General features: G+C 28.4%; 1 protein-coding gene across 1 annotated transcript; it reads left to right on the plus strand.

Annotated features, from left to right (window-relative positions):
• Nucleotides 1-4,705: 4,705 nt before the first annotated feature.
• LOC132923707 (cilia- and flagella-associated protein 20-like) lies at nucleotides 4,706-8,183 on the plus strand. The gene is made up of 3 exons (XM_060987646.1): nucleotides 4,706-4,788; nucleotides 5,656-5,851; nucleotides 7,744-8,183. The coding sequence occupies exons 1-3, from the start codon at nucleotides 4,706-4,708 to the stop codon at nucleotides 8,107-8,109; spliced, it is 645 nt and encodes a 214-aa protein (XP_060843629.1). The 3' UTR covers nucleotides 8,110-8,183.
• The last annotated feature ends 5,283 nt before the right edge of the window (nucleotides 8,184-13,466 follow it).

Genomic DNA, 13,466 nt, shown 5'->3' on the forward strand with positions numbered 1-13,466 from the left:
ATATATAAGCTAATAAATTAATAACAATAATATTAGATTATGGTATAACCATTTAGGTACTTAACAAAAATATTATAATAATTAATAATATTATTTTATAATCGATTGTGATACGATACGGCAACCTTCAAGTGAAATGCGGGAACCGAAACGGACAAACAGGAGCCTATACAGGTACTTCGTCGTTCTTGTGTACATATTTGTGCGGGTGTGTGTGTATTATTGTGTATGTTTATTAAAAACGTTTTATAAACAGTTTGCTACTAATTTCATGAATTTTAAAATTATTAATCACCATATTATTTTATGTATATTAAAAATGTTTAATAAATTAATTATTAAAGGAAAAATGGGGGTAAACATGATTGTTGAATAACTCTGTATACATTCTATTGTGTATTGCACATAATACAGGCGACAGGCGTTAAAAGTAAATTTATTTAATGTCATGTAAAGGCTGGTTTGTTTTATTTTCGTGAAAATGTATGTATTATATCTATATATAAATATAATTAGTTAAGAATCTGGACTTTTCTATATAAATTGAAAGGTGCTTTTTTAACAATTTGTCGTTAAGATTCAATACTAATTAGGTACGTATGATATAAGATATGAGTATTATAAAGTATAAAGTAGATACACCCAGGTATCATACTCGTATATATTATATTGACAAATGTCATATTGTATCCGCAACTTGTTAGAGACGGTCCCGTAGTCCCCAAAAAATGTTTATTATATACCCAATGGACAATGATCCGAAAGCAAAGTTCACGCTGCGGTATATGTCATGAACGGTGGTAATCTCTATTCACACATTCACAATATTGTATGTCAAATATCCACTGAGCACTAAGCAGAACCAATGATAGAGGAGCGCCGGAGTTGTAACTCTAGGCCCAGACCAGGCCAAAGTAACCAGATCCTATATTTTACTTAAAGACAAACAAGTCCATACCAGTCACTACGTTTTATAAAAAAATATTCTTTTTATTGACCATTTAGTTAGTAGAAGTACAATAAAATTTCTAACGATACTTAATTATATTAGATATATTTTATTTCATTATTAGCGATTTAGTGTTAATATATATGTATATATATTTAATATATATGTAGGTATGTACAGATATTACTCCGCGGTGGCCAGTCAGGTATTTTGTTCACTTTTATGGTTAATTACGTAGGTATAAAATTAAAGATTTGGTTTACTCGCGTGCGTGGTTTTTTGGACGATCGGAACATGGAAGTGTACCTACCTGACCTACTCGTGAGCCTATAACATGTCGTGCTCCTATCTTAACAATGGTCTCATACATTCAGAATGAATATTTAAACGGTCGACAAAATGACAGTTATAATAGTTTATTGTTTTAGTATTAAATATTTAGAACAATAATTATTAATTGGAATGTTTTCATTTCTAGCTAAGTTTATATTCATAATATTATACAACGGTAGATAGCACCAACGTTGTCCTCTTATTAAAATTTCAAATATTTATTTTTCTATAATATTATCTACTTTCTAACAGCTATATTTTCTAATATAGTTAAGGTGACCAGACGTACTCTTTTTCGTAGGACAGTACTCTTTTTGACGTGTGACCTAGTGTCCTTAACAATAGTGTGAAGTACATGATATTGTAGGTACTCTTTTTTTAAAATTATTATGGGCTGATACGTGTTTATGTGTTTTTACTGTTTTTATAATTTGATTATTAATTTATATTTTATGCTTCGACCTAAAGCAATATTCTTATTGGTTGGTAGCACGATTTAAGATATACTAAATCGTATATATTTAAATGTTACACTTGGTATTTTTACCTTTAAAAAATAATTTATACTTACGTTTAAGTTTACTTTAAATTCTTCAATATCAAAGTATTTTCATCATAAAGACATACACTAAATGAGTTGATATTATAATTTAAAATAATTGATAATAATATAATTAAATAAATAGAGTAATCAGATGAAAAAAAAACCTTTTTTATTGAAAAAGATTACTTATGGAAATATGGGTAAAACGGGTAGAATAGTTACGCATTGGGCAATTACGACAGAGAAGGAGCTAAGTTTTAAAATGTACTTTTTTTTAAATTTTTATATTTGGTCACCATAAATAATATAATTTAATATTTGATATTATAAGACGTTTAAGGAATAAGTATTATTAATTATTATTATGATCGAGTATGTAAATTATAATTTTTTGGTCAGTCGGTACATATACCTGCTGAAGAGCCTATCACGTTCCTATAGAATATTGTCACGTACAAACCAGTAACTAGCAGTACTAACAAATGACAATACATCGTCTCGGACAAATATTTTAATGATCTTAATGTTATATTATATCGTCGTACTTCAATTAGGTTCGAATTCGGTGGCGTTTTATTAGAATGTGCAAATTGTGTGTAAATGCTTAAATGCTTTAACTTTTAACGCCGCTGACGCGTATACGCATCAACAGTGAACAAAGTTTATTCTATTGGGCCAGTTACGCGTTTACGCGTCAGTAACATGTACGTTTGTATCTGCCATAATTTAATCGATTTTATTTTAATAAACTCTGATATGTACACCGGCTGTAGACAATAAACTCTAAATTTAAATCTATAATTGGGTGGGTTTTCGTTATTTTCAGATTCACGTTATCGAATTATCGCGTCCGGTATGAACAACGCGGCGTCGCGGTATAACTCACGAAATCATGAGCGGCATTGAAAGTTCTAAATACAAGTTGTATAGGTATGCTCATAATGACAAATTACATTTTAAATTATGTTATTATAGTATTAAAATATGTTATTATTGTTCTATGATAATATTTCAAAATGTGTTATAAATAAAAATAGTAATTGAAATTTCAAGTCGCTAAAATATTTTCCACAGCTTATAGCTGTGTTAAATTAGGTATATAATATTTCGATAAGATATAAGAAATAGGTACCTATGCGTCGCGTGGAATTGGTGGTGTAATACATAGTCCTGCATATGCATTGCACTGCAAGGCGTTATTTTTGTAAAAAATATCGTTCGGTATTCGATTTTGATAAAACAACTTCATTTTTCTGCCTCCTCTCTATTGACTATAAAATATAGTTAAGATTTGAAAATGTATTACAATATTCCTTATAAATAGTTTATATTGGAATTAAACAATCTAAGAAATATATATAAGCACAAAACACAATAACTCAATAATATTTTTTGTAATTTACGAAATGAAACTGAATAAAAATAATTAAAACATTTTTATATGTATATTATACTCTAAGCAACCTATGTTTAAACGTTCTTATCGAGAAGAAACCGTATGTTTTTTAGAAAAATGTCCACGCTACAATTTCGAACATCAAGTCGATTGTTTCGATTTCCCCTCATTTCTAGTATGTGCGTGTTCAAATCTACACCATATCTAAATATACCGCGTTATGTAACTTGCCACAATCACACAGGTGGTGCACTGGTGCTAAATATTAATCTCGGGTTAATGACCTTAGGCACGGCAGCGAGAAACCTGTAATTATATGCCACTGCACGTCGAAATCGTGCGCGAACACCGATACCGATCGTATATCGGCACGGACTCTATTAAAGTGCCCGTCCCCGCGGCCCGCATATCATTTCGCGATATAAAGTAAATTTATTAGTCACAACTCACAAGGACACCACCCTCGTCCAATTTGTTCTAGAACACATTTCTAAGAAAACCAATACCCCGAATAAGTGAATATTATAATACGTGCAGTTTGTGACTAAAGTTGTCATAAAATCCCTTTCACTGGGTTACGTGACTAATATCACCCCATTCATTCACCATTTGATTAGTTTCATGAATTCATCGAATTCAAATTGTACAATAATTATCGTGTTTACTCGTTTTATGGTAATCCAATGTCACGTGTAAAATAACACAGTTGTAGTTATGTATAAATTGCATAATAACAGGAGTTGGTAAATTGCAACGAAATAAAGATATTTAGATATGTAATTTACAACAATTTGTACCTAAATTAATATACATTTTCATTAATCTATATATTCGATTATTTCGTAGGTACCCTAGCTGCTCATAATCCTAACCCCGCTCATAGGTGCAATCTCAAATTTTGACTTGGGGGGGGGGGCTGAATGTATTAAAGTTAAGCAGACCCACAGGTGGTTCAGATACACAGGCTAGTAGCGTTCAAATTTACTAACTATTCAAGCTGACTCGAGATATAACGTAAATATTAACGTATAGGTACAACATACACAAGTTCTAAAAAATTCATGATAGTTTTACCAAGTAACAACACCATGCTGCTTTCCAACTATATAGTAGCCCATAATTTATGGATACGATTAAAACAAATTAATGTACATAAAATTAGTATTATTTAAAACAATTAAAACCGCGAACTTTCGTCAAAATGTACTTAACTCTATAGTCATTTGTTGAGTTTTTGAAAATATGTCGATCACATTTGAACTGCTGGGGTTCTGACAAGGATGAAATACCTTAACAAATATAGTATAGGTAATATTTTGTAATGTGTTTTAAATAAATGTCTATTACGCACGTAGCAACGAATGTAATAATAATAAAGTGTTTTATATTTTATTTGTGTTTATAAATGTATCAGTTTTCGTTCAAATACCCCAGGATTAAGATCCAATATTCACATCAGAAACTGTAATTGTGTCTGTTAAAAATGTTTCAGACAAAATTCCAAGCCCCATTATTCACTGCGTACTATAGTGTCGGAAGTCGTCCACTGGATAATTGGGCAGTTCAGGTGCGTGCATAAATCTGCCCGAAAAAACTACATACGTTTAATAATACGCGAATTGTCCACTAACTAAAATGCAATAGCTAAAGTTGGTCTAAACCAAATATATTTAATGTATCTCAGGTGTATATTATTATATGAAAAAAATGGATTGCAAAAAAAATTAATTTGTTAAGTATCCTATATTAATTTTAGTGAAATGTCAACTAAACGGTGTAATTTATAAAATTTAACAATATTTATAATAATAATTTATATCGTTCTTAAATGTATACAATTACTTTTAATTTATAATGGAAAGTACCACGCAATATGTTTCCTTAAATAATAATAATAAAAAAAAAATTATAGATAAATAAAATAAGTAAAATGCGTATTAAAACTATATCAACGCACGTTTGTTTTATTTTTTTGACCCACGTGCAATAATGACAAAAAGCATTCACGTAAAAGAATTTTTGTATATTTTTGAGCTATCTTAGAATAAAATAATCCCTAACAAAAATTATAGAGAATAATATTTTTGAAGGTATGACATATTGATTTATCTAAATACAGTTTTAAAATATTTTTATGTCCATTTAAATTTAGATTTATTTTTAATTTTTAAAATCAAATATAAAGTCAAATAAAAATACAATTTAAAACCGATATGCTAAACTCTCAAAAATATTATCCTGTGTATAATTTTTGTGATAGGTAATTTTACTCTAAGATTACTAAAAAAAACCACAAAATAAAAAACTATTTCATTATCCATGTTGGCATGTTGCATATGGGTCTGCGAGAGAAAACCAATATTGTGCTACATTTTCTATGACCTAACCTGTTACCGTTTCGTATATTGTACACACTTGTTGCATCTGGGTATTTCAGTGTAAAGAAGGAGAAATGCAACAGGTCCTAGATGAAGAGATCAAGTCCAATGTGCTCCAAATACAGTCGCCAAACGTGAATGCCTGTTATATAACCAGTCCGTTGAATTCCAAAAGTTCGCTGGGTATTCGGTTGCCGATAATGACGTTGTTGGTGAAAAACCTCGGTCAATTTTTTACGTTTGAAATCACGGTACTTACATGAATATTATTAAGGTATTAGCTTTTCATAAAGATTAATTTATATTTTAAAATATAATCCTATAATAAAAAAATAAAATAAATTTAATAATTATTAAATCTAACTGCACATACTCAAGGTTTACATCAAACAATTTTATAAAAGGCGATCAATACACAATAATATTTAAAAACGTATAATTAATTTTAAATTTATATTTAAAATCCAGTGATGTAATTGTGGGGGGGGGGCAAGGTGGCTGCTAACGAGTTGTGTCCCTAATACTGAATTGTGTCCCGCAGTTTTTTTCGGGTTACACGTATTGTGTCCAGCAATTTTTATAAATTTAAACCGTGAATTTGTCTATTAAAAAATCAAAAGTATGTTGTATATTATAATATTTTACACAAAAAATGCAACAGTTCGTATTAAAAAGTCATATACATGTCGTAGCTCCACGTATATATTATCTTCACGTCCATGTGAACAGAATCGAAAAATTGTATTCAGTAAATATCTTATGAAATATATGTTGGTATTTATACAACATTAAAATGGACAAATTTCTCGATTTAAATTTATAAAAACTTTATTATTTTAATTAATGAAACAACATATTTTATTCTTATTAAAAATATAGATTTAAATTTATCAGCACACAACTTGTGTAAAACTTTATAAAACAGTTGGGACTCAATTCGTGTACCCCACATTTATCATTGGGACACAACTCGTTAACTGCGGGCAAGGTATAGCCATTTGCCCCGGTTTGATTTTAAAAACAGCCTGATGGGCCGTGTCCGGTTGCAATGTTGTCGTTTTAATCATTATTACCTATATTTTATTAGCATAAAAACATGGCTAATTGTTATAATATTTTCAGAAATTATTGTCACAGTGATAAATTATTAATTAATAATTGATAGATATATTGATTGATTAGAATATATTTATATTTAGACACATGTGGGGACATGGCGACGTATATGTATGTATATGTATGTGTGTGTGTTTTTTGAAGGAAAAGAAACATAATATATTAACATATCGTTGCATGTACAACAACCATAATTTTCGTATGATTTTATTTCTAATTAATACAAATTCTAAAAACATTAACCTTTAGGTAGGTTGTAGGTACTCTTATTTTTCATTGATTTCAGATATAAGTTAATTATTAAGTTGTGACAGTTGTGCATTCATGTATGATAAACTATTCAACTATTCTGTAATGTGTTAATTAAGTTGAGTACTTACATTAAAATTTCGTGACGCTTATTTACATTACCTAGTTTTTTAAATACGAACAAACATGTCTTAAGACCAAAGAAATGGGTGTTGCGACTTGCGGCTAAAAACCTACGTGCTAGAAATAAAATTAATAAAAATCACTAAAAAAAATCGAAAAAATCTGATGTTTAATTAACAGGCAAAACTTTAACCAGTAAGTAAGCAATAAAAAATAACAGTTTATAATACCTAAACATATATAATTATATATATATATATATATATGCTACCTTATATTTGCAAATTATGTTGTGACGTATAATTAATACAGAGTTGTAAAAATTAGAGTAAAAAAATAATTAAATTATAAAATAAGTGTGGTTGAAAAAATAGTTTGATAAAAATGTAAATAGATAGGTGTGTGGTTGCAAGTGATTTACTTTTACCCATTGGGGCCGGTTAAACTTTCGCCCCTCTCCCCTCTATTGAAAACTTAAATGACGTCACTGATGTCAACTTAATTCCGTGAAACACACTCATTGAAATGGAAAAATATTTAAAAATTTAAAATTTAATAATATAATACATATATATTTGTCCATTTATGACGGACATTGCATTTGTTTTCTATATCGTTTAACGTTCCTGCCGCCACCATTGTTATGCTTAAACAGATTTTGGACAGCGAAAACATTCGCCGGCGTTTGCGCGTGAGCAACTACCATACGAGCAAAAAGCTGAGCACGTTCATGGTTACGATGCCGATTTGTTTGAACGAGGATTGGAACCATCTGAACGTGAAAATGGCAGAAATCACGAGCAAATCGTTCAATACGACCTATGTAGAGACGGTCCGCGTACAGGTGCACGCAAACTGTCGTCTGAGGAGGATATATTTTAGTGACCAGGTGTACAGAGACGATGAGCTGCCGAACGATTACAGGATGCTCGGGACGAAGGACGCGCGGGTAAAATCGAAGAGCACGTTGAAGAAAAAGGCGGTGACCGTTGACAAAAAATCGACGGGCGACAGGCTATAGGTTAAGAACAATAAACAACATTAAGAATATAGAACAGAATATAATTCAGTCGATTACGAGTACGAGTTATAATAATAAATGAATATCATCGTACGAATAAACGGTTGACTGTGTCGAAAATGTCTTGTCCGTATTTCCGTATCTGTATACACACGGCGGATGTTTGCGTCAATATTATTTAGTATAGCGTTTTAAACGAACACTCATTATAATTTCACCATAATAATATAAATAAATGAATAAATGACAATGTAATGTGTCTGCAGTCTGCTATAATATGGGTATTTTACTAGTTCCATATAATGGTATTGCATAATGCATGATCGCCTTGTGTGTGTGTGTGTATGTGTATATTATATTAATATTATATTTATTTACATCGTGTGCGCATTATTTTTCGTTGTTTTTCGATTTTTTCTTCCAAGACCGGGTGATAGCGGGACCACCAAAATAATAGGAGCAGGGCGCATTACGCAATCGTCGCGACCCGCCGCCGATCGCCCGGGTCTGATCATTGCCGATTCGTCGACTGACGTCAGTGACTTGACGCTTGCTCAGTGAGCGCTTGTCAGTCTCTTTTCGGATTCGGCGTTCTTCGTTCCCATATGTCTATATACATAGTATTATTATGTATAAATATATAGCCTTACTGCTTTGCAATCACGAATAGCATTATCGATCTGTCTGTTTCTACGCAGTTTCGTTTCGGTGCTGGGGCATCTCACTTGGATGACAAGTCGCTCAGTGTTTAGGCGTGCGCCGGTCTCGTATGTGATTTCGCTACGTTTAATATATTTTAGATTCGACTCTAAAGTGACTATCATAATGTGTATTGCACAATCGAAGAACGATCAGTTATGTCTGTCGGTTGTTGAACTTTTGGGCAGGTTTTCGACAAGTGTTTCTTAGACGCGTTGTAAACACAACTCTGTACGACCAACGCAAAAAAAAAAAAAATAGTTTAATTGGCGCACATATAAGCCGCACGATAGACTGCACTACAAGACTGAATATCATCGCTTATAAGACTGATGAAAAAACCATTTGTACAAGTATGTATATTTGCTATATATAAGTTTTGTTTTAGTTAGTATGACCATAATTATAACATTAGTGAATGCTGAATGGTGACAGCATTCACACTGTAATAACTTGTAATAAATTGTAATGTAAATTATTTATATTATATGTAAAATTTCACGCTTTTTTTAGTGACTTGTTTACTTATGTCCTTTAATAAAAATGAAATAACAAATAAGTGTATACACTTTAACTACCTTACAATAATATTAATGCATACCACAATTGATGATATAGAACAATGTTTAATATAGTACATAATTAGTGTGATTTGAGTTTTATTTTGCTTATTTTTTTGTTTTATAATAGTATTGTTACTTAAATACTCACCTAAATATACCAACAATTATTCTATTATTGATTAATAACACTAACAATAACAATTTTGGCTTATAGAATTAAGGTTTTAGACAAAATATGAACATATCCGATTTTATACATAATTTATCAATACTTATTAGCGGTTTTTTTCTAGGTACTAGTTTAAAAAAAAATAAGTTAAAAATAATTTGGAACTAATATCATTGCATTAATTTGCTTTACTAATAATCTTCGTAACAGAAAACAGTTCACAAAGATTATGGAGTCGTCATCAAAGATACTTCTTTAGGCCCTATACTATTTTTAATGTATATCTTAACTCAATACTGGTATTGAGGAATTATAGTCAGGGACACAAAAATGAGCGCTGACAGTCATATACCAAGCGATAGTTTTTTGATAGTGGTTGTCAAAATCATAAAATAAATAGCTCACGGTCAATTGAATTCGATGGTTTATTCATTAATTGGTTGCTGAGAACCAATTGTTACTAGACTGCGGGGGCTAGTGCTCATTTTTCCTGTCTCCAACTATGGTTATATATTTTTTGGAATTATAATCTAAAATATAATACATTACATAATCATTCTGGTATACAGTATAGGAGACTAGTATACCACATTATTAATTATACTGTAATAGATGTGTTTAGTTTTGACTTACTAAATGTATTAAAAAGAAATTTTGAGAAGATGATCAAATTTTTGGTAACCTAGGTTATCAAAAATGATTTTAAAAAAAATTAGAATTTTCAATTTCAAAATTACCAACTAGTTCCAATTTGATAACAGAAAACTTTATCAAAATTGATGATTACAGCATTTTTGTTACTAGAAAATGTTTTTGCAGACACAAAAATAGATGCACATCTTTCCATCTCGCTCCACTCAGAATTTAAAATGAGTATTTTAAATTGTAGTTAACTTTGAAAAAAATATTATAATTTATGGATTACACTTGTATGGGGTTGTATGTAACCTACCTTAGATAATATATTGTTTCTTTTTTTTTTTTTTTACTTGCTTTTAATATTTATCAATATTTTTAGTTGAAGTAGGTTTCAATGTAAATAGTACACTATTTCTTTAAAATATTTAAATATCAATAAATCTTCAAAATATGCATTTATTGGAAAAAATTCAAAAATATGTAAAATCATTAAGCATTGATCCCTGATTATTATTACATAAAATAAAAGTTAAAATAAACTTAGAAAGTCATGATTATCATTTTAATTTTACTTTCTGTTGACTTAAATTATTATTCTACTTATATTGCAGAACAACATTTTAAGAGTTTAAAGTGAATTTAGTCTAAGTTGGTAAACATGATTAATAATGACAGTGATATTATGTTGTAAAATTTAAAATATTTTGTTTATATAAAAATTTAAAGTATTTCAATGATAGTTAATATCTTATAGTTATATAAAAATATATACCCTGATAATAACATCCCAAATCTTTATGACGGAGTACTTTCCTACCCTTACTACTAACAGCTTGATTAGTATTACTTTGTTTTCCCAATATAGATCATGTTTATGTACCCATTACCCTAACTTCTACTTTAGTAGTTGATCATATCAGTCTTAAAATATTGTGTGTATGTGTGACTGTGTTCACTATTGCTGTGTTTTTCTTAAGCTTACTAAAAAGATTATTATGTTGATTTTGTTGTATAAACTTATGTAATTATTTCTACATACAATATTGAGTATAATGTATCTAGGAAAAAAAGATTAATGAAAAAATTAAACTGACCAATAATTTTATAACCTTATTCAAATTTCCTTGTATTTTATATAATTATAAAATAATTTACTCTTAATTATTTTTTCAGATTAAAAATTATATTATAAAATAATATAATTTTAGTGGAATTATCAGTGTTTTTCATCAAAAACTAGAAAACAATTCAATATTTACAATGGTTTGTATCATTCTATTATTTATATGTAATTTATTATTAATTAACATGAAATTGTCAAAAAATAAATTTTGGAAGTACAAGCCAAATCTTTAAATTAGATTAATAGTAAATATTTTAATTTTTCTGAAGTTATTTTTGTAATTTGTGTAAAATTTGTTTTATACAATTTTGTTTTTTATTACTCTTATTAATTTAATATTGTTTTTGTATAATACAACAATAAATGGATTTAAAAGATATTTTTAAATATTAATAATTTTAAAACAATTAACTCTATTGTTTAGGTATCTTATAACTATCAAATTATCATACTATCATTATTGTTAGTTGTTTCTTATTTGGCTTAAATTTCCAATTAGAATTATATTAGAATTATAAGAGCTAGAGTTGCCACTAACTTAAGAGATAACTAAGCAGGATCTTGATGATGTATAAATATTACTTAAAGTTTTTTTTTTTAGAAATTATGTTGATTTTATAAACTGCCATATATTAAATAATAATTATTAATTAAGAGGACGTCTCACCCGCATGTTGTCTCCGTCTTACACACGTACGACATAATAAATTTTTGTTCACCAGTTTCAATAGTGTACTTTTAGTTTTAATGTTTGAGTGAATTGACCTATTATCAAACTTTTAGGTAAGAACATTATCTGTGTTCTCTCGTTGGCTTTTTACGATATTTTAATTTTTAAGTGAATTATGATCATTTTCAAATATTTAATAATTTCATACTCATAACTCACCTAAAAATTAAAATATCGTAAAAAGCCAACGAAAGAACAAAGATAATGTTCTTACCTAAAAACCTAAAAGTTTGATAATAGGTCAATTTACTCTAATATTAAAACTAAAAGTACACTATTGAAGCTGGTGAACAAAAAGTTACTTTGTTGTACGTGTGTAAGACAGAGACAACACATGCGGGTGAAATGTCCTCTTAACTATATAAAAAGTATGTTTTCTTAATACTTAAATTATATAGATTACTGGCATTCATTTTTATATTTTACAGACTTAAATTAATATTATAATGAATGATAGCAATTAAACTAGAAATATAATTTTGTTAATTAAGAGGTGACATTCCAAAATGTTCTATTGCCACTTTATATTGTTCAGAAAACACAATATTTTATTGTGAATTGTTACTAAATAATAGAAAAAAAGTAAAATATGTTTATAATTTAAAATGTTGATTGAGCCATATGTGTACTATTTTCATCCAATTGTATATTTTGATATAATACATAACCATAGAAGTTTAATATTGAACTAAATTTTTCCAAAATTTAGCGATTCTACATTTCCTCTTGATATTGAATACTATAAATTAAAGTAAATTTTATGGTCAAAATAAAGTTGCTTTGAATCAATGATAAATTTAGGATGGTCAATAATGACTTTAGTTTATTTTTTAATATAATATAATACAGATTTAATAAACATGATAAGGATAACAATACTTTTATTAAAACAAACATTTTTTTTTATAATATTACAAGCTTAGCCTAATTATTAATAGTAAAAAGAATATTAATACAATATTATAAAATAAAATATAATTTTGAACAAGTAGGTTCAAATCAGGGACTGAGACCTTAATAGTTTTATCGGTTTAGGTAAAGGTTCAGGTCTTTAAATTTTTTTTTTTAGGGGTATAGGTTAAATTTCGGGATTTTATGAGTTTTAAAATTTAGGTTTCGGTTCCAACCGGTTTCTAACCTTTATTTTGATACATTTATTTTTCTAACTAAAAATGTTAATAATACATTAATGTATTAGTATATTATTATTTATTACTATTATTTAGTATATACAGTATTTTATACTCATTTAGGTACAAAGCACCAAGAAAGTTTATATTGAAACCCCATGAGAACTTGTTTCATTGTTAAAAATAAATAGACAGTTTACACTTTTACAGTTTATAATAATTTATGGTTGCATTTTAACAAAATTAATCTATTAGTATAATTAACAAATAGTGATAAAATACTAGTTCATTAATTAAAGATCAA

The sequence above is a fragment of the Rhopalosiphum padi genome, chromosome 3 (assembly GCF_020882245.1).
Source record: "Rhopalosiphum padi isolate XX-2018 chromosome 3, ASM2088224v1, whole genome shotgun sequence".
NCBI classification, from domain to species: Eukaryota; Metazoa; Arthropoda; class Insecta; order Hemiptera; family Aphididae; genus Rhopalosiphum; species Rhopalosiphum padi.